The sequence below is a fragment of the Mustela nigripes genome, chromosome 15, assembly GCF_022355385.1.
Source record: "Mustela nigripes isolate SB6536 chromosome 15, MUSNIG.SB6536, whole genome shotgun sequence".
Classification (NCBI taxonomy): Eukaryota; Metazoa; Chordata; class Mammalia; order Carnivora; family Mustelidae; genus Mustela; species Mustela nigripes.
Genome location: NC_081571.1, coordinates 53,427,865 through 53,451,884, shown reverse-complemented (window position 1 = coordinate 53,451,884; position 24,020 = coordinate 53,427,865). Strand labels below are relative to the sequence as shown.

At 40.8% G+C, this 24,020-nt stretch overlaps 1 protein-coding gene across 7 annotated transcripts in view; it reads right to left on the bottom strand.

Annotated features, from left to right (window-relative positions):
- The window catches only part of LMO7 (LIM domain 7), a 208,405-nt gene that overhangs the window by 80,833 nt on the left and 103,552 nt on the right, over window positions 1-24,020 (bottom strand). For 6 of the 7 annotated variants that reach the window (XM_059377830.1, XM_059377824.1, XM_059377827.1 and 3 more), the window contains exon 5: window positions 17,255-17,361. In XM_059377830.1, coding sequence (XP_059233813.1) covers window positions 17,255-17,361 — 107 coding nt within the window. Of the gene's footprint in view, window positions 1-17,254; window positions 17,362-17,857; window positions 17,942-24,020 lie in introns of those variants that run through there. The other variant, XM_059377831.1, reaches the window with a different exon arrangement.

The following is a 24,020-nucleotide window of genomic DNA, read 5'->3' as shown; positions in this document are numbered from 1 at the left end:
TGGGGGTTGTTCCCATATTTTGACTCTTGAGAATTATGCTGCCATGAACTTGGGGAGTATAGTTAACTCTTTGAGATTCTGATTTCAGTTCTTTGGGGTATATACCCACTAGTCAAAATCCTGCCATATTCAACAACATGGATGAAACTGGAGGACACTCTACTAAGTGAAATAAGACAGTCACAAAAGGACAAACACTGCATGATTCCACCTATATGAAGTCTCTAAAATAGTCAAACTCATAGAAATAGGTAATGTTATGGTTGCCACAGACTGGGGGAGGGGAAAAATGGTGTATTGCCGTTCAGGGATGTTGCTATTGTATTGTTATACAGCTTCACTTATGCAAGATAAATGAGTTCTGGAGAGCTGGTGCACAACATTGTACCTATAGTTAACACTGTACTGTGCACTGAAAAATTATGCAAGAGGGCAGATCGCATGCTAAGTATTCGTACCGCAATAAACAATACCACTATGAGTAAATTCATAAATTAAGCCATATCTAAGAGTCAAAACAGAGCAGCAACTCAGTGGTACCTTCTCTTGGCACCTTGGGTCCATCCCCTCCTCTCAGCCTTTCATGCAGCTGGCTAAGATCCATCCTTAAGTATTCTTTGTAACTGCCAGTGTTCACACTCCTACCTACCCCATCATCATTCACCAAGTGTTTTTAGATTCCACCGAGCTCTAGATATACTAGAGTAGTACCTACCATACAAGTAAAAAAAGAAAGAAAGATGTCATCACGTAGATTGTACAAACCATGGTAGTCCAGAGAACAAAGAGCAGTCCAAGATTTTACCATAAAAAAAGTACCAGGAGTCGTTAATAATTAGACAGCTAACATAAAGTGAGTATTTATTACATGTCAGGTATCTAAGTTCTTTACCCATCATAACTCATTGAAACCTCAAAATGGTCCCTATGCAGCAAGTTTTAGTGTTTTCTTCCATTTTACAGGTAAGAAATAAAAGGACAAAGAGGTATGGTAACTGCCAATGTCCACATAGGCCATATTGGCCAAACTGGGACTGGTAACCATCTGGCTTCTTCTCGTAGTGAGGGTGGGCTTCGTAGATGAGGCAAGATGGAGCCTGGACTCCAAGAATGGCTGTCTAGAGGAAGCAAAAGAGGGAGATGGCCTGACTGACACAGCTTGTATGGAAGGGAAATAAATGCAGGTGGATAACCAAAAAGTGACCAGAAGGTAGAATGCCTTGAAAGTCTATGGGTGTGCTTACAAGTGACATGGTAGACTAGCAGCCATGGTGAGTTCATAAGTGAATGCACAGTTCAAGTATACACACAAGATGTGAGACCACGGACAATACCAAATGGATAATACCAAACCTCTTTATGAAAACCCATAAGCATAATCCATATCATAAGCATCTGGTCATCTGGTCAGAGCCAGCCAGCAGCTCACCAAGTTGGGAGTACAGGTGCTGAGGAGGAAAGGACTCATGTATACACACAAATGGACCCCAACATTCAGAAATTAGTATGCCCTTCTGATTAAAAAAAAAAATGTATTCAAGTTCAGTTGACACAAGATATCACACTAGTTTTAGGCATACTGCTTTCTGATTCTAAAGCACAATAAAGCTTCAGTTCAGTGAACTTTTCTCAAGAGATAATTATACTAAAACTATGATACTGTTCAAATAAAACATTAATTCCAGTCATATTGGTACTTCTAAATCTACTGCATGTAATATTTTCTCTCGACATATGCTTAAAATATCCAAAAGAATCTTCCAGACATGCCCTCTCCTCTCTGCTTTTTCGTAGTCCTATCACCATCTCACGTTATCTTCTTTGTTCATTATCTGCCCTTTCTATGAGAATATATGCCTAAGAATGGCAGGGCCTTGTCTTTTCACTATGAAACTGAATCCCCAATACCTAGAACAGTGCTGGGCACACAGTAGGAGCTCAGTAAGTGTTTGTTGAACTCATTCATTCATCAATACATACATTTATTATACAAATATTCTAGTGGCACACATGCCTTAAAGTAGTTTTGTATTTTTTTGTTTTTCAACCTTGGTAGATAGAAGTGGAAGTAGTTTTTGGTTATAAAATTGTCAGGCTAAATTGGATATCGTTTTGTCAACTTCGTGGGCTTATTTTCAGTGCTGTTGTTTGGGAGTAGGGTTTCCAAGGAAGGGGAATGGGAAGATAAATACATTTTGTTGTACAAATTTAAATGCAACGTGCCTGAAATGGTTCTGTTGGGAGTTGAACGTATTCTTTTTTGAATAGTCGTGTGGGGGAAATACGGAATTTGGATTTAAAGGAGGAGGATGGGAAAGAAAAACAAGTAGGCAACAATTTTTGCTCTTTGTGTAGAAGAATCCATAGAGTAAATGAGTAGGGCTAAGTACAGCTGACAGGAGCCCACACAAATAGTGAGAATCACAGTGTAAGGACCCCAAGCACAGGGCATACAGTGAAGCTGGATTCTCTAAACCAGTCTGAACACCCAGCTGGGTCAAGAGGAGAGAAGCCCATGGTGCTTCTCTGGAAGGAATGACACACCCACTGCTGGTTTTTCTGAAGCAAAGTAATTTCCAGGATAGGAAATGAGGCCTCACATTTCCAGAAGGTGGTTCAGAAAACAAAGTTGAACCTTAACAGAATGAGGGAATTTTTATTGAGTTTAAATGAAGGAAAGAATGGTTAAAGCTACACTTCTCCAGACCATGTGCAGTGCGGGCAGAAAGCGAGGTAATCGGTCAATGGAACAGGCGAGTCGTAAATAGACGCACTTACACCTGACTGAGGGGGCAGAGAAGGAGAGGAGGAGGAGGAGTCCTTAGCCAGCTGTTTTCCTCTTCACCCTCACTTCCTCAGAGCTGGGCTTTTCCCTCCCAGTGCCTCTTTGCTCTTCACAAAGGACTCTTAAACCGACATAGCCAGCCATCATTTCTGAATGATACTCTGCCCTCTCCGTCTCCGTGTGGACGCTCTACTGTCCCATCCGACGCCATGTGTTCAAACTTCATTTCCATCTTCTATTCCTGTCTCTGCTGGTGGTTGCACAAGCTCAAGAGTGGATTCTTCTAGCTCCTTCATACTAATCAACCCCCATCATGTCTTACTAGAAACATCTTCAGCATTTCTCACTTACCTATTCATGGCTTTCAGCGGTTGTCATCCTTATGGAAACACCATCCTTATCAAAACACCCAACAATTTCCTAACCCTTCTCCAAGCCTCTAGCCAATCTACTTCATGCACTATTTCATTACCCCATCTTTCTCAATCTCTGCTTTTAACATTAGACCTTCTGATGGAAAGCTTTTGGAAATAATCCCACTACCTAGGAGATAACACTTAAATTCCCTAGCCAGGATACTCAAGGTACCACTCAAATTGGGCCCAATCATCCTTCATCCTGCCTCCAATCTGCTGGCCTGGAAATGCATTCCTGTGCTTCCCACTCTCAGCTTCCCAAAAAACGAAGGCCTCAGAAGCAGAGATTCTTTACATCCCGAAGGCTCTGAAAAATGTTTGATTCGAATTCTGTACCAATGTGGCAATCTCCTTACATTCCCTCCCACCTCTCACTCAAATCCTTCTCATCTCTTGAATCCACACTCAAGCCTTACATCTTCCCCAGCGCCTCTGTGAAATCTTCACTCCAGTGTGACCACCAACATTGGAGGCCGAAATCCTTGTCACTCAGAATGTGGTCCTCATGGCCATGGCCTGAGAGCTTGCTGGAGATATAGAATCCCAGCCTTGCCTGGACCTAATGAACCAGAATCCGCATTTGATCCAGATCCTAAGGTGTTTTATACACACACTGAAGTTTGAGAAGCACTTGTTTACAGCACTGTGCCTCTGAGTAATTTCTTACCCACAGGATCTAAAAATTACAAATTCTTCCATATCTCCAAAACTTACTTCCTACCCAACCAACTTCATGGAGGTCATCTCTGACAAAATACATATTAACACATTTTTTCTTTAAAAAGTCCTTTTTTCAATCTTTATTATCTTTCCTTAGGGGATACGTTAAAGGCAGAATGTTATAATGGAAAGAACACTGGGTTAGGAGTCCTAAGGAGGGTTCCCACTTGAACTAAGCATGTGACCTTGAGCAAGCCCCTGAACTTCTCAGTTTCCGGATCTGTAAAATCAGGCAACCACCCTATCTTACAAAATGGTTATACAATTACACAAGGCATTAACTAAAACATTGAAATGTTATTTTCTTTCTACTCTCCTCCACCTCCTCTCTCACAAACAGGACTTTTCCTCTTTACATATTACTGGCCTTAAAAATCAAGCATTTCCTATTATTGCCTCAGACCCACTCCACCAGTTATTTAAAAGGAAAAATTTCCTTGTATTCTTCTCCTATATCCGTATCTTGGGCTACTAGCAGTTTCATCTGTGTTTGGTAGTCTAAAACATCACATTCACAGAAAAGCAGTTTAATAAATACGTCTTCCTACTAAAGAAAGGCAATTACTCCTGATGCTTTATGTTTAACAACTAGCAAAAAATATCTTCTAATGACTTGGTAGAAAAAGAAGTGATCACTCCATTTATCTTAAGTCTTGGTAAAGGAATTTTTAAAGTGTTTCTGTGCTTGAGTCATTGCTTGGACTTTGCTTTTCTGAGTCACTATCTGATCCCCTACTCTTCTCTGCAATGAGAGAGGGGTTTCATCTTACTGGAATTAGACTGTGCTATTTATTGTTACACTTGATGCTCTGTGCTCACCACCTGTCTCTAACCCTCCAATGGCTACACTGATAGCAGGACTTCGGGCAAAGTACTCAAGTAATCGTTCATTAATCCATTACACTAGGTTAACAGGACTATAATTCATCTTTTGTTTATAATTTAGACCTTCAAGTGAGACAGAATTATTTATAACTAGGACTTTTTAGAGAGATTTACTATACAATGACCTAAACCATACTAAAAATATCCCACCTTATATATATATTTTCCATCATATATATATTTATTTATTCACTCATTGATTCATTTGAGAGAGATACAGAGACAGAGATGGAAAAAGAGAGCACAAGCAGGACGAGAGGCAGAGGGAGAGGGAGAAGCAGACTCCCCATTGTCGTGGGAGCCCCATATGGGGCATAATCCCAGGGCCTGGAGATCATGACCTAAGCTTGACAGACGCTTAACCTTCTGAGCCACCCAGGAGCCCCTATCTTGTATATTTTTAATAAGCATTTATTCCCAGCTAAGAATATTTGGAAGAGGGAGTCAGGATTTAGTTTGGTTTTAACAAGTAAAATAGAGCATCAAAAATTGGTAAGAAATTATTCTAAATAAATTATTTACCAGTTCTATTTTTAAAAGATACTGTCCATGACAGTGTTATAAAGGTCAAACTGTGGTAGCATGATCCTGAGCAATTTAGATTAGTAAGGTTTTACAATCCGCAGCTTTAACAGGAATGTTCCATTATCATGGCAAATACAACTGAACATTCATAAATGTCTTTGTGAAAGTCATAAACCTTATAAACTTATGTACACATATCAGTAAAATCCAAAGACTCTAGTTTTTCAACTAACCAGTGTTAAGAACATACATGTAGCATATTTCTTCTATTCTAAGACAAACACATGGTTCATTTAGCACTCCTAAAATTAGGAGGCCTTATTACTGATCTGAAATTTGATAGCATGTTGTAATATTAGATCCATTTGAAGTCACATGGCTCACAAACTAGGAAGGAAACTTCAAATCATAATAAAAAGACACTTGCCATGTACCAATCACAAACACAAATCCAGTTTGGATCTAGCTGGCCTGGTTAAAAAACAACTCAAGACCACTTCAATCATACAGCACTAGAAATAATAGCAGCAAGTTTTTTTTTTTTTTAAGGTTGTTTAAGTCTGTTTTGACAATATAGTGGAAGGAGTCCAAGCTACAAAGTCTAAGACAGCCCCTGAATTTAAATTCTAGCTCTGTTATTTGCCCAAGGTCATATGGCAAAACAAGTTACTGTTCTAACTCAATTCATTTCACCCATTGGAAGCAAAACAGAAGCAAAATGGTAATACCTGGCTGGGCTGTTACTGGGTCGGAGGTAATTCATATAATGGCTGTGCCTGAGAGCTCTCATCCAGTTTGTCTAAACCTAACTGAGTATTTGAAATACTCTGGACACTCTAGCACCATGATTTCCTTACCTAGTTCATCCCTCCAAACCCAGCGTTCCCTTAGACTCGCCAACTATAAATCATGCCAGGGCTCCTTGAGACAAAAAAGCAAACATTGAGACTTCAGAATGCATTTCATCTTCTTCACTTTGGGTCTGAAGATCGAGATAGAAAAGGAAGAGGACGTGTTTTACTTGTACCCACCCAGGATTCAGGATCTGTACACAGTGAACATTAAGTATGTGATGGATGTGTTTAAGGAGCCACGCTACAGGAGGTCTACAGGTGAGAGGACTCAGTGCCCCCAGGCTCGGACTCACCCACCCTCATCAGCCCATCAGGTCAGTAAGGCTTCCAGCTCCCCTAGAGCAGGCATCTCTAGCTCCAACAGCCCAAGGCTTATATCCATGGAAGTCAAAGTCTTCAATAAAGGACTTTTTTCCCTGCCTCTTCCTTGCAAGTAGAATTAAAAGGAGAATGGAAAATATGAGAAAAGACATACAGTTCTAATTCTTAATCATCTGGGATCAGCATGCTTCAGACACTCATAGGTAGTGGTTGTACCATTGCTGTTCCTCCTCTAAGACAGAGGGGGCCCAAGCTCCTTTGTAGAATGAATTCATCTCCAAAATGAACAAAGATCTGGAACCCCTCAGGATCTGAAGACTCATTCTCTGAAGCCTTACACAAATTTTCACATATGTTCTTACTTAGTGTGTGTGTGTATGCACTACTGCACATGCTATAGGTGAATACACATCATTACGTACAAAACAGAGCATGAGATAACCATCTCGTAGACATTTTTCTTCTCGATATTAAGCCAAAAGTAGCCTAGTAACATCTCAGCCAAATTGTTTACCCAGATATATGGATTCTTTTGAAGATTATTTCCATATCTCAGTCAACTAAAAAGATACAGAACAGAAGCATTTTCAAAAAAATCTACCAGTCAATATTATTGTAATGTAATGAAAAACAATGTAGTAACAGTCTTGTCTGTCAATGTAGTAACAGTGATACTTGGTATTTATTTAAAGATTTTTTGGTTTAGGTATTTATTTAAAGATTTCTCCCCCAAATTGATTAAAGCACACAGACAAAATCCTTGTTAAATTGCTAGTGGCTAATACAGTTCATTCACAACAGCCACCTCTTCCAGGCCACCGAGATCCTCTACTTTTCCCCCTTCTCAGCTTAAGAAATATTGGTTTACCTGAAGTGTGTTCCAATCATGTTTTTAATCTGTTTTTTTTCAATGGAATTGTCATTTACATTCACTGTCATTACATTGAAGTATATGCTGTTTCCCTGAAATTAAAGGCTTTTCAGTGACCCTTTTTGAACCATGTTTTCTGAGGTTTACTGGACATACTTGGCCAATGGTATCTGGAGCAACAGTCCTAAGCTCTTAAGGAAAAGTTAGAACACATCACCCTGCCTGACAGTTTAGTTGGGATGGTTGGTCAGTTCAGTAGCGATACTCAAAATCATGTCTAAGATGACCAGCAGTCACTCTCACCAGACAAGGCTGCTCAACATGACAGATTATACCTGGGCAATATCCCTAAAACATTTCTACTCCATTAACCTAAACTCTTAAAAATAAACCAATACATGGTCAATATGTTACTTAATACCCAATCAATTTAATATTTTTGATAGCAAGGCTCTTTTTAAAAACAAAAAAAAAATCAAGTTATGTTATGGCAGAGTATTAACATAAAAGTATGCTTCCAGGTTTCTTCACTTTTCTCACCTTGTGTACAAGTACATCTTGAAGTAAGCAGCAAGATTTTTGACCTTCCAAATAGTGATGATTGCTATTTATGATGTATATATATACACACACACACACACATATATATATAGCGTCCAGGGTAAAAACCACAAATATTTTAGATAATATAAACCAGACTTTATGCTGTTAGTATAGTAGCCTTTTGATGGACAAAACATATGGGAGATGCCCAAAAGTAGCAGTTAAGTTTTCTGTCTGGTGGATAACATGGCTGGAGCGTGCATTAGAGTTCCCTAAAGTTTATGAACACATTTCGGAAAAAATTCATAAGCCCTACAAAAGCATTTCAGAGAACAGTGTCTGATCTTGCCTACCCAAAAGATAACTTCCTCTCCTCATGGCCAAAAGGACAGACTTTTCATGGAAATGAAGGGGGGGAAATGGGATGATAAAAGTAAAACAATAAAGGTTTGGATTTGGATTTGTGGATAGACTAATTTTGGTTTTACATCAGTTTTTATTTTGAAAATATGGGAGCAAAACTTTTAAAAGATGCAAATCAAACTAACAATTACAATTCAGGAAATGTACAAAAAGCTGAGTTCTCATAAAAAGTAATAGAATTGTTTTCCATCCCAGGGTGCCTGGGTGACTCAGTCGGTTAAGAGTCTGACTCTTGATTTCAGCTCAGGTGATGATCTCAGGGTCATGAGACTGAGCTCCATGAGAGCCTGCTTAAGATTGTCTCTCTTGGGACGCCTGGGTGGCTCAGTAGGTTAAGCAGCTGCCTTCGGCTCAGGTCATGATCCCAGCGTCCTGGGATCGAGTCCCGCATCGGGCTCCTTGCTCCGCAGGGAGCCTGCTTCTCCCTCTGACTCTGCCTTCCACTCTGTCTGCCTATGCTCGCTCTCTCTCTGACAAATAAATAAATAAAATCTTTAAAAAAAAAAAAAAAAAAGATTGTCTCTCTTGGGGCGCCTGGGTGGCTCAGTGGGTTAAAGCATCTGCCTTCAGCTCAGGTCATGATACTGGAGAACTGGGATCGACCCCACATCTGGCTCTCTGCTTGACGGGGAGCCTGATTCCTCCTCTCTCTCTACCTGCCTCTCTGCCTACTTGTGATCTCTGTCTGTCAGACGAATAAATAAAATCTTAAAAAAAAAAAAAAAAAAGATGGTCTCTCTCCCCCACCCCCCGCCCCATACCCCACATCAACCCACTCATGCTCTCTTTCTCCCAAAGGAAAAATAAAGGAAAGAATTGTTTTTGGCCCCTCATATACAGGAGCAAAAGCAAATATCTTAGCTATCTGTTTCTCTGGTTTCCAGCTTTGCTAATTTAACAAAATAAATTGTAAAAAATTGACTACACATAAAGGTCAGAAAAACATACCTATTTTAATATTGGCTCCCAATCAAAAGAAAGGAAGGATTAAGTCTAAAAAGGCTTAAATTCCCATTTAAAATCTAAAACCTATAGTTAATCGTCACAATTTAAGGATCCAGGGACCACATTTTTTTTCATCCATGTTCTTCTGCAGAGGACATGTATCTTCATAAGGTCGAGAAGTGAGAGCCAAATTATGAAAATGATCACAATTATAATTCAACACCATTTATTGAGCACCACTGTATGCCAAACACTTAGCACTTTACATGCCTGACTTTGTAATCATTATATCTTTGTGAGGTAGGGGTAGCCCCTAAATGGGGTTACTTGCTAAGCTCCAAGATAGCAGCCATGACATCTGTCTTGTTCAGCGAGAAGCAAAGTTATCCCAGCAAGGAAAAATAACCTAAAGGTCATTCAGCTACCGTGTGACAGAACGGGATGGGATTAAACCCGTGTCAGGGGACACCTAAATCCTTGCTCTCATCCTAGATGCTTATCTGTTCATGACAACTGATGCACACTGACTCAACTTTTTGTTCCAACCTGAGGGAAAGTGAGAGAAATGTAGCCTGAAGAAATAGCTCAAATGGAATGTTAAGAAATTTTCCAGTTTCTGTATGCACATATTCTTTTTTTTTAAGATTTTATTTATGTATTGGACAGACAGAGATCCCAAGTAGGCAGAGAGGCAGGCAGAGAGAGAGAAGAGGAAGCAGAGCAGAGAGCCCGATGTGGGGCTCAATCCCAGGACCCTGGGATCATGACCTGAGCCGAAGGCAGAGGCTTTAACCCACTGAGCCACCCAGGCGGCCCTGTGTGCATTCTTCACGTGGTTATCTTGCCATCAGTCAAAGTGACGTCAAAGTCATAGGTAACCTGTGACTTTTTTCTTACTAGCTTTGGTGTTTGATGCTAGGGATAGGGAAAAGGTACCAAGGCAGGTAGCTTGACTTTGGAAGGAATGAGGCTTTCTATGAACTTGTTGATAAAATTTCATGAAGTACTTTTAGGATTCTCTAAGAAGTACCTCCAATATTGATCCCTGCTTTTAAAAATTTTTATTTCTTGCCCTTCAATTTCTACAAGCTATTCTAACTACCTATAGAACCAACTTATTTTCCACCCAAAAGTCTTAAGCATATATTTAGATCTATTTCTTAAAATGAAGTGACTTGTGATCATGATATGAAAACATTAAAATTCTTCTAAAACTTCATATAAGCAAGCTCAGAACATCCTTCAAATGTCCATTAAACTTAGTGATTATCATTTGCACATTAGCATAAAGATTAGGACTTCCATCAACTACTTTGAAAGGCACAAGGTCCAAAGTTTCCACTTTAGTGTACTACACACTGAGGTAAACACACATTCCTCTTTTAAATTGTATCCATTTTACAGTATGTTGAAATATGCCACATACTATTCTGGAATGATAAGTGAAAGGCAATTAAAAACCAGGAGATCAACAGCTACTTTGCCAGATCTGCCTTGCAATTTCGGAAAGAGAAGAAAACTTGACAAAGGGAAAAAGAAATTAAGTTTCCATTTTCAAAATCTGGCTTTAAAATGTCCAGGAGGTCAAAATAATCAGGGGTATTAAGGAGAGACGTTTAGGATGAGCACTGGGTGTTATATGCAACTGATGAATCACTGAACACTGTAACAAAAACTTATGATGCACTATATGCTGACTAACTGAAAAAATTAAATAATTAATTTTCAAATAAATACTTAACACTTAGAGGTGTCAGAAACTAAGGAAAAAGGGGGATAATGTAATTGTCCCTGTCCTCAAATGGTCTCAAGTTTAGGCCAAAATTAGATGTTGATGAAAACAGAAGTGCTTTCAAAGCCCACATGAGAAATCAATGTCACCCCCCACTGGAAATGTTTTCCTGATAAGAAGTTGAAAGGATTGTTCATCTCTATATACCCAGAGAAGCCTGTGAATTTATCTCAAAACAATGTACTCTGTGAATTTACGGGGACATTTCCTTAATTCTAAAGGGAACCCCACTAAGGGCAGTATTTTGGCTCCCCCGTATTTTGACTGGTAAGAGTGGCTTCTGCGAACCGCACATTTAGTTGCTACAGAGAAAATGCCCAGTTGGGGCTTGTTTGTGTGACATACAAGCCAATGACTTCTGACACCAAAACTTCCCCTTACTGAATTATGTGCCATTTTCTCCTCCGAAGCTCCAGAAATACACGGAAGCACACACACACCGCACACAAATGCTCACGTAAATCCTACCAGTATATGGTAAGAAACTCAGAGCAAAGCAATGCTTAACACCTCTAGTTACTGGTGAAGCTTTCAGTTTCAAAAGTGACTAACAGGGGCTACCGATATTATAATGTGTGTCATGTTAAAAGTTTGATGGATTCAACATATGCAGCCCTACAGGTCATAATCTGAAAGACAGAAGAACCTCTTCAACAAAAGGTTTTCTCTTTGGTTTCACCCTTTGAAGGACCTTGTTACAAAACAAATACCAGCCAGTCAAAGGGAAGCAAATTCTATTATTCTCTCATGAACAAACTCATGTCAACCTCTACGCAGATGAGCTGCCCAGGGAGACTCTGGAGCAAAGAACACAGAACAGGTTCCTTTTGACTATAAAGACCGTGGGCCAGAAAAGCCTACATCATCAAGCCTCACCCAGCACGCCGAGACCCAATCAGGCCCCCCCAGCCTTGGGGACTGAAGTGGGTGTAGTGCTGAGGATAGAGAGCTGGCATTCAGAAACCTATTTCTCTATCCAAGAAGTTAGCTAAGAACTGGAAATGGAGAGAAACTAATCCTACATAAAACTTCAGTTATTTTATAGCTTGTCTCTGCATCAGACCTGCCTCCTATTCCAGGACCTTTCTCTGCAACTACACAGACTCTTCGATAATCCAACCCTGCAATTAAAGAACATTTGAAAACACGTCCACACATTTTTGCTGCTGGCCTTAAAGAGAGTCTTGGCAACCCGAAAGAATGAATGCCCCCTTTCAGGAACTCCCTAACACCAGAGAATCGCTGAAACGGGTTAGAGGTGTGTGCAGTGCAAACTTCCTTTCTGTTTCATTCCCTTCTAATTGCTTGGTAGGAAGAGAACATTTTAAAATGGTAACATGAATTGACAGGTGGAAGTCACTGGGATCAAGTTACTGATCCAAGTTTAGAGGTCATTATTTAAAAAAAAAAAAAAAAAAAGATTAAGATGTTGAGAAACTCATTTGAAGGGCATGAAAAAAAAAGTAAAAGCAGGTTTAAGTAAGAAAATGATGAAAATTACTTCAGAGTAGGTATATTTTTACTTTTACTTGAATTAAAATCTTAAATAAATACGCACATACACATTCATATCCCAAACTCAGTTTGGCAGGCGGTTCGAGTTGCCATCTGGGAACCAGATTCCTGAGAAATGACTTTACAGTATTGCCACAAAATCAAGTATCCTTTTGAAGCTCCAGAGAACAGTTAAATCCTTAAAATATCGTTTTGAGCCTCCTTTATTTTCATGAGGGAAATATGTTAACACTAATTGTTTCCAACTACTGTTCCTTTGTCAACTAGTATGCGTAAAAAAAAAAATCAATTTCTGTACCCTCCCTTTGAGAGACATCTTCTAAAAACCAAAACATTTTAAGTTACCGTTTACACCTAAAATATCAGTAGCCTAAAGGGAAGCGTAATTCTATACTTGAAAATAATTTTTCTTCGCATAACTGCACTAGCATGCTCAAGACCATGGCCATCCTGCAATTGTATTATGAACAGAATGCGTCTGAGGAAGTGCTAAAAACTGGCTTGGAATGATAAGGGGGTAGAAAGAAGAAACATGTTTACAATCTGTTCAAATTCTCAGCTTCAAAATTTCAATATATAATTCGTTAGAGCAATGGTTTAAATATGGGACGGTGTTTCAGAGCCAAGTTGCTAAAAATATAATTAAAACCTACAGTAGTCAACTCCGCCTTTCTGCCAACTTTGATTCCTCTAATACAGGACAACCTCTGAACCACTCTGTCAAGTGGACTTCTATGACAAGCAATTGCTCGGTGCCACTGAGTGACCAGATGCCACCCCAAAGAGCATGACATTTGCTATGGGACTCTCCAGTGTGCAGTGGCATGATGTTGGGGTCACGGTGCTTCCTCTGCTAAAGCCTTCTGCAGAAAGTGTGCAAAGACAGCTCTGTAGGAGTCTCACCGCCTCTTCTCTGTGGATTGTGTTTCTGAGTTCAGGGCGGATATTTAGGGAATGGTTAATAATAATGAAGCCATTATTCACTGGTGCAGAAGCTAAATTTCACGGCCTCGGTAAGTGTCTTGACCAGGGCAAGTTCAACCTCAATCTACTGTAACTCATGAAGGCAAACTCACAGATTTGCTTTTCCTGTTGGGGGAAAGAACAGGTCAAGATGGATCCTACTCATTACAGTCAGGAATGTCAAAATATAAGTATTAACTGATATTTGAATACATGCAGTCCCAAAATAAATGAATAATTCAAACATGCTTGGAAATGTTCCAACTACTTCCTACAAGAAGTAATAGTTAGAACATTTAGATCACATATTAATACGTATAATTATAGAAATATAAGGAATACCCTAGTTCTGTTTGACCAGTGGAAAAGTTTTTATTGCAAAGTAAATTACAAATCTGTAGTTGCTGGAAAATGAGTTTTCATAGTTAGGGTCTGGATTTGTTAAATTAACGAAGAGCACAGCTCTCTAAATTGGTTGCCTCCTGGGGCGCCTGGGTGGCTCAGTGGGTTAAAGCCTCTGCCTTCAGCTCAGGTCATGATCTCAGGGTCCTGGGATCGAGCCCCGCATCAGGCTCTCTGCTCAGCAGGGAGCCTGCTTCCTCCTCTCTGCCTGTCTCTCCACCTACTTGTGATCTCTCTCTCTGTCAAATAAATAAATAAATAAAATCTTTAAAAAAAAAAAAAAATTGGTTGCCTCCGTTCCTGCCACTCATTCCTACCTCACAAAACTCTCCTGGGCTCCGTGTGCCATCGTGGGTTTTTTTTTTAGTCGCTGCCCTCTCACAAGAAATACCTCCCATTTGCCGGCCTGGAGGCTTATTGACTGACCTCTCCAATCTGCTTTCAGCGTGTCATGCAAACACGCATGTTAGATCACACTCGCAGCATGTCTACAAACTGCTCAAGAAGCCTTACCAGACGAGCTCTGAGAGAGCATTTAAAATAATTGAGTACTTTGCCCCATTTTTGCTAGTTTTAATGTATACACAGATGAGCAAAAAAACACATGGAGATAATGAGCTTTCCTTTTTAAATGGTCAAACATACTAACACGGAAATACATAAATTATTATAACAATATAAGCAAAAAGTTACATTTTAGCAGAATATATTGTCAGTCAGTAGCCTTCATTTCCACATGATTAACTTGCAGGCAAAGTGGAAATAAGGAATTTAAAGTCTAAGTCAGGGTTTCTCAACCTCAGCACCACCGATATTTGGGGCTGAAAATTTCTTTGTTTGGGGGACTATCCTGTCCACTGACGGGTAGTTAGCAGCATTCCTGCCCCACGAGATGCCGACAGCACTCCCAGCCCAACTGTAGTGACAAAACTATCTCTCAACCTTCCCAAACCTCCACCGGGGGAACAAAACTGTTCCCAGTTGAAAACCACCGGTCTAACCAACACCAAGTCCTTTAATCTACAATAATGATAGGACGGGGTCTGACCTACAGAACTCCCCGCATTATATTAAGAAAACTAAAAACTAAGAAATACATGGATATTTAGTAACCAGTCACTTGTTTTCCCATAAACTTGCTTCCTTTTATAAAACTGCTATCTCCAAGCAGAAGAGCTGAGGCCAACATTTTTTTTTTTTTTTAAAGATTTTATTTATTTATTTGACAGAGACCACAAGCAGGCAGAGGCAGGCAGAGAGAGAGGAGGAAGCAGGCTCCCTGCCAAGCAGAGAGCCTGATGTGGGGCTTGATCCCAAGACCCTGGGATCATGACCTGAGCTGAAAGCAGAGGCTTTAACCCACTGAGCCACCCAGGTGCCCCGAGGCCAACATTTTTGAATAAGCCTCTTGTCAGTTTGCACAGGTTTCATGAATGGGGGGGGGGGCCTCCCGGCTTCTGTTGCGGTAGACCCAGGGTCAAGCCCTGTGCTCTCTGGTCCAACGAGACAGAATTATCAGGGGGAAATGTTCCCAAGCAGAGTCCAGGCTCTCAGGCATTCCTGCTGGTACTACCTAGGCACACCTTTATGAACTTGCGGTTTCCACTGAAACAAGTTGTTCTGCATGCTTCCTACTACAGCTCTAACTACGCGACCTCCCAGTTTCGGTTTGTCAGTGATTTAATTTCCTTCGAGACTGAACCCAGGTACTGATTTTTTTTCCCTAAACACTTTAGACCCAACATCTCATGAAGACAGCTCCAGGCAGGTTTTGTTCAGAGCATTTTTGGAATTAGAAGCCAACAAACATGTTTTGCCTAATCAGTAGCCTACTCAAACATCTGCTACAGAGTTTCAAAACCTTCCAGGATTCGGGTGGGGGTGGGGGGATGTTTTCCTTAAGCTGTCCCCGTTCATTACGAATAAAGCACTTTCTAAGTGAAAACTTTACTTGCCCATCAGATACGTCTCTAGAGAAGGCTGATCAGGAAAAATAAATCAAAGTCATCCATGCGGTTATTTTCATGGATATCAAGCATGATCTCACAATACTGCATAAGTAAACATGCCATTTTGGTGATGAAACTTAGGAACAAACTATCTTCCAATTAATCAGAAATGCAGACAGACCCATCCCTGCTATGCACTTACCAAGGCTGTGTAATTTAGAAACGCTAATTCAACAGAACTAGAAGCATATACGTTCAAAATGGCTTGATCGTTTAAAAATATGTACTGTTAGGCTTTGAAAATATGAATTTTATCTGGACTTTTAGCTTTTACTACTAAAAGACCATGCGTACTATGATACTTATACACAGGGTTATTTTTCTTTAAGAAAAATCATTGGCCATTTTTAAGATTTTACCATCAATTCTTAAATAGCTTTTAAAGCTATTACAACAGGATATCAACCATATAAACTAAATCTTTGTCTAAAATGGTAGAAACTAATTTTTCCAATTCTACTTTTTTCTACGGCTAGAATAAGGTGTTTATAGTCTCTCTTTTTAAAAATGTTAATTAGCTTTAAGGGTCATGATAAAGAGGTAGTCTTTCCTACAAAATTAAATCATTTTCCTGTCACGATTATCTGGTAACACAAGTTTATTCTGACTCACTGAAAGCAAATTAGATTTATAGGGGGGAAAACAATCTCACAGGAGCTTAAAACCAGATTTCCTGAAACCATATACTCCTACATGACACCATTTTCCATCTAAAACACAACAGAAACACCTGTGCACGCTTTCACCCCCCACTTTCACTTTCTCATCTATACTATTAAAATAGTGAAAAACAGCTTATTTTTAGAAATCAACCACAATTGACAAGGTCATTAGCACTCCACATTGGTGCCAGCCACCATTGCCTTCCAAATTACAAAAGAAAGTCTCTTTAACCACTGTCCCAGTCTCATTTTTGTTAGTCTTAATTCCAAATATATAAAGACCACATTTTTACTCTATAAAATGTAATATAACCTGTAAAGTCACTCTATAACGTGTACCCTCACCATTAGCCACCAAACACTACCATGCTGGACAAGCATTAAAATATAAACTACCATTTTAGCTAGTATCGAGATTTAAAATAACAACATGCCACGGTCTCAATTACAGACAGCTTCACATTCACAATCCCTAAGCTATTTTTAAAATAATCAGTTTTGGAATGAGAACAGAGGAAGACGGAGGTACGATTTTTCAGTAATCATAAAATCTCAGAAATTCTTTGCACTTCAGCCATAAGCCCTAAGGTGAAAAAAATGTGTAACAAACCAGTGAAACTTACCTGACAGTGACTCGGTTTGATAAATCCTGGAGATCCCCAGGATGGAAAAGCTGGGCTTCTTTCAATCCAATCTGTTCACAAGCTTTCAAAAAAACGTTTATATTATCCTGTGAAAAGAAGTGGAAAGTGATTGCTTAGCCGAGCTCTCTCTCAAACAAAGGGTACAAATTTTTATGATAGAACTTCTAGGCTTCAAAGTCCAATTACAGCCAGCAAAAAAGGAGGCAGCAAGACCAATGCATACATTTTTTTTTAATTACACGGGCATGTGTAGCCTTTCAGTCTTGCAGAGCATAAACGGTAGTGCTAGCTTATGCCCGGGCATACGCTGTTCTGTGATCTTTGTGACCAGCACGTTAAACATTACCTGTTACAGGACAAGTGCCTAGCCACTGAGCAGTAATCTACACTTTGATGTCAGCTCTGCTCCGCAAACAAACGCCCTCTTCCCAGCTTTGCACGACAAGCCTCACCTCTCCTCTTTAAAAATAACTCCAGCTACTGACATTCACCCACCCAGAAACTGTTGGCAGGGAAGAAATAAGAGGAGGAACATTCTGTTTCTATGATTACAAATTGCAGAACGACTGTGGAATACCACACCTGGAATCTGGGTTCGGCTGCCGAGCCAGCTCTTGACAGACAGGGAAACCACACTATAGGACCCAGGAGGAGCTGAACGTTCATTGGCCGAGTCACATAGTTTAGGTGTGGTACATTATTCACGCCCTGCACCTGCCTCAGGGACGGCCTCCAAAAAGAATGAAAATCTAGGCTGTCCTCCTAGCTAATTTCAAAAACACAAATCCCCCTTTCACAAACCAGTGCTTTCCCTTCCTGTCAACGGCTGCCCGGACCCTGGCTACCTCAGACACACATTTGGTGAACAGACTCCACGTGAGCGGCCCTCTTCTCCTTTAGGGGGTTGAGCTTGTGAAGGTTGCATGGGGACCATTGACCTTCTCTTTGTGAGGACTCTCGGGGAAGAGAATAGCCTGCTAGGATGCCAACACGCGTCCATGCCAACACGCGTCCATGCACTGGCACACTGGCACCACCACATCCGTCATGAGAGAGGGCCTCCCTGAGACCTCACCTCCCTGGCGGCTGGCCGTGAGGAGCCAGAAGACAGCTGCCCCTCGGGGAAAGACGATGACTCTTATCTCATCAGAAGAAGTTCATCCCCAGGAGAAGAGGCAGGGTGGCCCAGTGAAGTGGGAGAAAACAATAGAGGAGCAAGGATGAAGAGGCTAAATTCAACAGCACAGATTCTGGAGAGAGTGAGAGAGGTTAGGGAAAGGGTAAGCAAATGTATGGCAAGAGAAAAGCCATCCTGACTACTAGCCACTAAGGGACCTTCAAAACAAAGTGTGTGTCGAGATGAGAGGTTATCCTAGTGTACTATCAGTTAAAGGCAGCGTGAACTACCCAGCTGAAAGTTGAAATCCACAATTGTTTGATTTTTTTTCTCCCAAGATTTTAATTAAATTCATGTTTATTAGCATACAGTGTAGAGCAGAATTTCAAGAGTAGAGTTTCAAAAGTAGAATTTAGTGATTCATCACTTATATACAACACCTCGTGTTCATCCCAAGTGCCCTCCTTAATGCCCACCACCCATTTAGCCCATCCCCACACACACCTTCCCTCCAACAACCCTCAGTTTGTTCTGTATAGTTAAGAGTCTCTTATGGTTTGCCTCCCTCTCCGTTTTTATCTTATTCTTCTTCCCCTTCCCATACGTTCACCTGTTTGTTTCTTCAGTTCCAACGAGTGAAATCATATTCTATTTGTCCTTCTCTGACTCATTTGACTTAGCATAATACACTCTAGTTCCATCCCTGTCATTGCAAATGGCAAGATCTCATTCTTTTGAAGGCCAAGTAATATTCCATTGTGTCTACCTCATCTTTTTTTATCCATTCATCAGTTGATGAACATTGGGGCTCTTCCCATAATTTGTCCATTGTGGAATCCAAGATCATTTGAAGCAAGAGGTTGAAGATTAAAAGAATTTATAAGTCAAAAGTCGAACAACTCAATGGAAGGTATTCAATCTTAGTAGAAAAAAGGGGGAATAACATATTGGCAAAATTCCAGAATCAGCAAAAGTGATCATTTTGTTAAGCTCACATAATTTTTAAAACCTACACTATCTCATTACTGTCATTCAAATTAACAGTTCTAAAACTGGCCTTCAAAGAAGCAGACAAGAAAAAACGGCTTGGTTTCCTAGTACCTCAAATCCTACAGGAAGAAAAGCACATTTCTAAAGAGGAAGAATAATCCATTAGAAATCGTCCTACTTAAAAAAAAAAAAAAAAAGGAAAAAAGAAGTCTTCCCACAAATTTAATTTGGTCTGAATGTTTAAAATGTTATAAAACATTATGAGCAAGTTAAACTGAAAGTAAACCTACTGAATGAACAGCCAGAATGGTTCTACATGTGTTTTCTAAAGACATAATAGCATGTATCCGGTTGACAAGTATGTACCTATTGATAAGAATAAATAAAGCCACAAATGCCTCAAAACCCATCCACCTATTTAGAAAGAAACCACTTCAAATCTGAAGTGATTATAATTAATTGGAGACAATAAAAATAGATTAATTTCTAGTATTAAATAAAGCCATTACATTAAAAAGCAAGTTCTCTTAAAGAGCTCCATGATGATGAAAAGCAAGGGGGGAAAAAGAGGAAAAAAAAGGAAAGAAGGGGGGAAAAAAGACAAAAAAAAAAAAAGAAAAAAAGAGCTCAATGATGCTCAGGTTTAAAACAGACGAGCTTTACAAACACGGCCCCACGTGGCCTATGCAGCAAGAACAAGTTGAATTAAGATCAGAATTGCCACATAAATCCTGCTTTTTGGACTTGAGCCTATTGGTAATTTATTTTTTGCAATTTCAAAAGACCTAGGCAGAGAGTCGCCTAAGGGGAGATACAAAATTATAAAATTTTAATGTCTGTTGGAACATCATAAAGCCACACCCCACTCAACATATTAAAAGGGAAGCATTTAGTTTCATTAATGGGATCGTTTTCACTTGAAACTAGCCAAGATAAAGTAAAAACAAAGGACAAACATGAAACATCTTCTCATTGGACTGTTTGCCAGGACCCCAAGTTAGCTCTGCCACTAACCAACTGTGTGGCTTTGGAAACATGCATCAGCCTTTCTGGCTCCATTTTCCTCATCTGTGAAATGAGCAGTTTCTGGATCTGCACCCCATTCCCTAGGGCACACAGCTCTGTGCAAGAGGAGAGAAGCCGGTCCCCCTTGACCTAACCCTCAAGACTTCATGTCAAAAGCCTGCACCCAACTTCTGCACCTCCTACTCAGTGAGAACCACAAGTGGCTTCACAAAAACAAAACAAAATGAGGGTCCCGGAAGATCTGCAATAGCTCTTTTCAGAGTCATTTATCTACGACATGAATAAAAGCAGACACTAGTTAAACCGACAAGGCAGGATGACTTAAGATTTTCATAGTCTCCCCCAAACCCTTTCCAGCCCTTGGCCTTGAGTCATTTACAAAGTAACCATGACAGGTGGAGCAATGAGGGTGAATTAGAGATGAGTGAGGGAGTCAGGAACACTATTTGCTCACAACTGAGGAAAGATGAGGAATCCACAAAAATTTACCAATATTCCCAGGATTCCGTCAGTCCCCTAGGGTACCTCTATTGATTATCTACCACTACAGAACTGGTTATCCCAAAACTTGCAGCTTAAAACCATAGACATTTATGATTTCACAGTCTTTGAAGATCAGGAATTCGGGAGTAACCCAAGTTGGATGGCTCTTGGAGGTCTCCAAGCAGCTATAGACGTTAGGCCAGACTGCAATCACCTAGGACCTTCCTGGGGCTTGAAGAAGCCATGTCCAGGGTGGTGCCCTCAGAGCCAGCAAGTTGGGGCTGGTTATGGCAGGAAGCCTGCGTTCTTTACCAAACACACTTCTCTATGAGGCTGCCGGACAGAATGAATGATCCAAAAGCAAGTAAGGTGGCAGCTGTAGTGTCTCATGACCTATCTTTCCAAGTTCTACATCATTACTTCCTGAGTCTCCTGCCAGTAACATAGGGCAGCCCTATTCAATGTAGGAAGAACCACACAAGAACAGAAAGAGCAGGAGTGGGATCTCTGAGGACCAGACACTCCAGTTCACTCTCTAGCCCCAATGATTTATGTCCCTCCCACATGCAAAATACATGAACCCTTTCCCAAAATCCTGGAAATGCTACTGCAAGGGGAGCTCAAAGTTTGGAATTTCATCTGAACCAAATCCAGGTTTACACGCGGCTCCTCAAGTGCAGATCCTTGAGGATAGCCCTTGAACACAGTTCCTCTCAAGGTGAAAATCAGTGAACTAAAGTGACAAGTTACCCTCCCTCACACACCCAGATACAGTGGTGTAGGGTAACCTCTAGACATATTCTAGTTCAAACTGTGGAGGAATTAAGGTACACAGGAGTCACTGATCCACAGAAACTCCACAAGGCATAGACTGGAAGGTCCTTCATAGGATCCAAGGCCAGCAAACACCCCATAGATTTCCACTTCCCTCTCTGGACTGGTGATTCCACCTCACAACCACCTTTTACTTCCCTGCGAAGTAGCTTGTTTTTGCAGGTATGTAGCTCTTCCAGTCCGCTTCCTGCCTGTGAAGGCTGGGGAGAACTAAAGGTCTTTTCATTTGGTCATCCTCTGTCCTTTTCGCTCTACTTTTACAGTATTTGCTTCTGCACATCCAATTCCCTCAATACTGTGATGCATCCTACTGCACTTAAACACTTTAGAGAAAAGCCACACCCACAAGTTCCCACCAGAGAAGCCTTCTCCGTCTTGGTCTGCAGAGATGACAGAGGGACATCCGCTTTCTGCTCTTAGAAGCCCTACAGCTTGCCAGGACAGACTTCCAAGGTACTATTTCAGATCTTTCCAAGATCTTAAAGGATTTCACAGCCTCACCCTCAGTTTCACCTTCAGACCTATTTCAGAAGCCCTGAATAAGACCAAAATCCTAACCGATTCTGAAAAAGAGTAAAACGGTGCTCAGGGCTATAACCGTAGAAGCAACAAGGGCCACACAGTCACCACCTTAAACCAATGGCGCTGGAATGACGTCACCTGGAAGTGGGCCCCATCAATGAACCAAACGTTCCTCAGATGCTCACTCTGGTCTGTTACTCCCGGTAAGTTTCTATGCCTACTTCAAGCAAGAGTTTTTGATTAAAAAAGGAAGCACATCATCCAATTCCTCGGACCCTGAGCACACGTGGGGTGCAGATTAATTAAGTTGAAGGCCAAGAGGCTTGGTGACCTCAATTCCTTTTCTATTTACAGTATAGCACCAAAGCCCCTGTCTCCTGTCCCTAGAGTTAACAGTGACAAAAAGTTAGGAAGTATATGCCAACAACCAAGAGGTTGTAACCACAGTTTGAGACAGAAAAACCGAACCTAAATCTCTATGTTAGAGTAGCAGTCCCCAGTGGGCCACATCGGAATCAGCAGAGGGAGCACACAGTCACCCCACAGGAGATGCTCACGACACAACTAGGAACAGCTGGCCCGGCCTCTTAGTCCTTGACGTGGGATCCACACACCATCAGCATCACCTGGGAGACGGTTAGAAATGCAGACTCGAGTACCGCCCCGGACTAACTCCATCAGAATCCACATGCTAAGAAAATCTCAGGAGATTCGAATCTTCATAGACATCGTTTTGTGGCAAAATAACAAAATAAGGAAAATATTTCCAACTAGGATTGATAGCAGTGTTTCTCCTTAGGAAGAGCAGCGGTCGCCTAGGGATTCCGGAGCTCCTCATTAGGTCATCCCCAAAAGTACCCAAATTCCATTCCTGTGATATACTCATTGGGACCATTCAGAATTATTTTAAAGCAACTGCCAAGCACGGAGTGACAACAATACACCCAAATGTGCATTTCAGTTATGCAGTTTCTATGAAGGAAGTGGTGTGGTTGCAATTTTGATCAGTGGCACGAGTTTTATTATTAGAGACGTCATCTCCTTATGTGTGGCTTAGTGAATAAATGGAAGCTGTGTTACTAACCCCTGCATGGGATAATTACAGTTTGTAGGAAAACACACAGACCCAACTTCAGTAGGTTATTTGTGAGATAAGTACACAGCACATTTTCCTTTGCTGCTTCTCTGCAAAGAGCCTCAGTCGTGTGCTGAAAGCAAGGATTTGAGGACAAGGAGAGCAGTCAAGTTCCATCACATATGACGACAGGTGTAAGAACCAACTAGGAATGCTTAAAAGCAATTGCCAAGTGACACTGAGGGCCCAGGGGATTATACATGATAAATCACGGCATGCTTTTCTCCAGCACTGCTTGGCAGAGGAGGGGCAGGAACCATACCGAGAGGCAGAACCGAGCCCTGGCAAGTTAGGGCAGCAAAAGGTCAAAAGCATGAGGACCGTGCTTGGCTGAAGGGCTAGTTACTGAAATGCTAATCAACGTGGGTTGCAATTAAATTCACAGAAGCAGCAACAGGCTCTGTCGAACTGCAGCATGGATTAAGTATGGTCTTCCATGGTGTTCGAATGAAACTTTATACATCAAAAATGAAGGAGTTCTAAAACCTATCTACTCTGTTGGAAGGAAGGAAGGAAGGAAGAGGAGGAAGGGGGGGAGGGGAAAGGGAAGGGAAGGGACACAAAATGCTGAAATAGAGGCTTAAGAATTTCTGTCCATCAACAGATGAATGGATCAAGAAGATGTGGTATATATACAC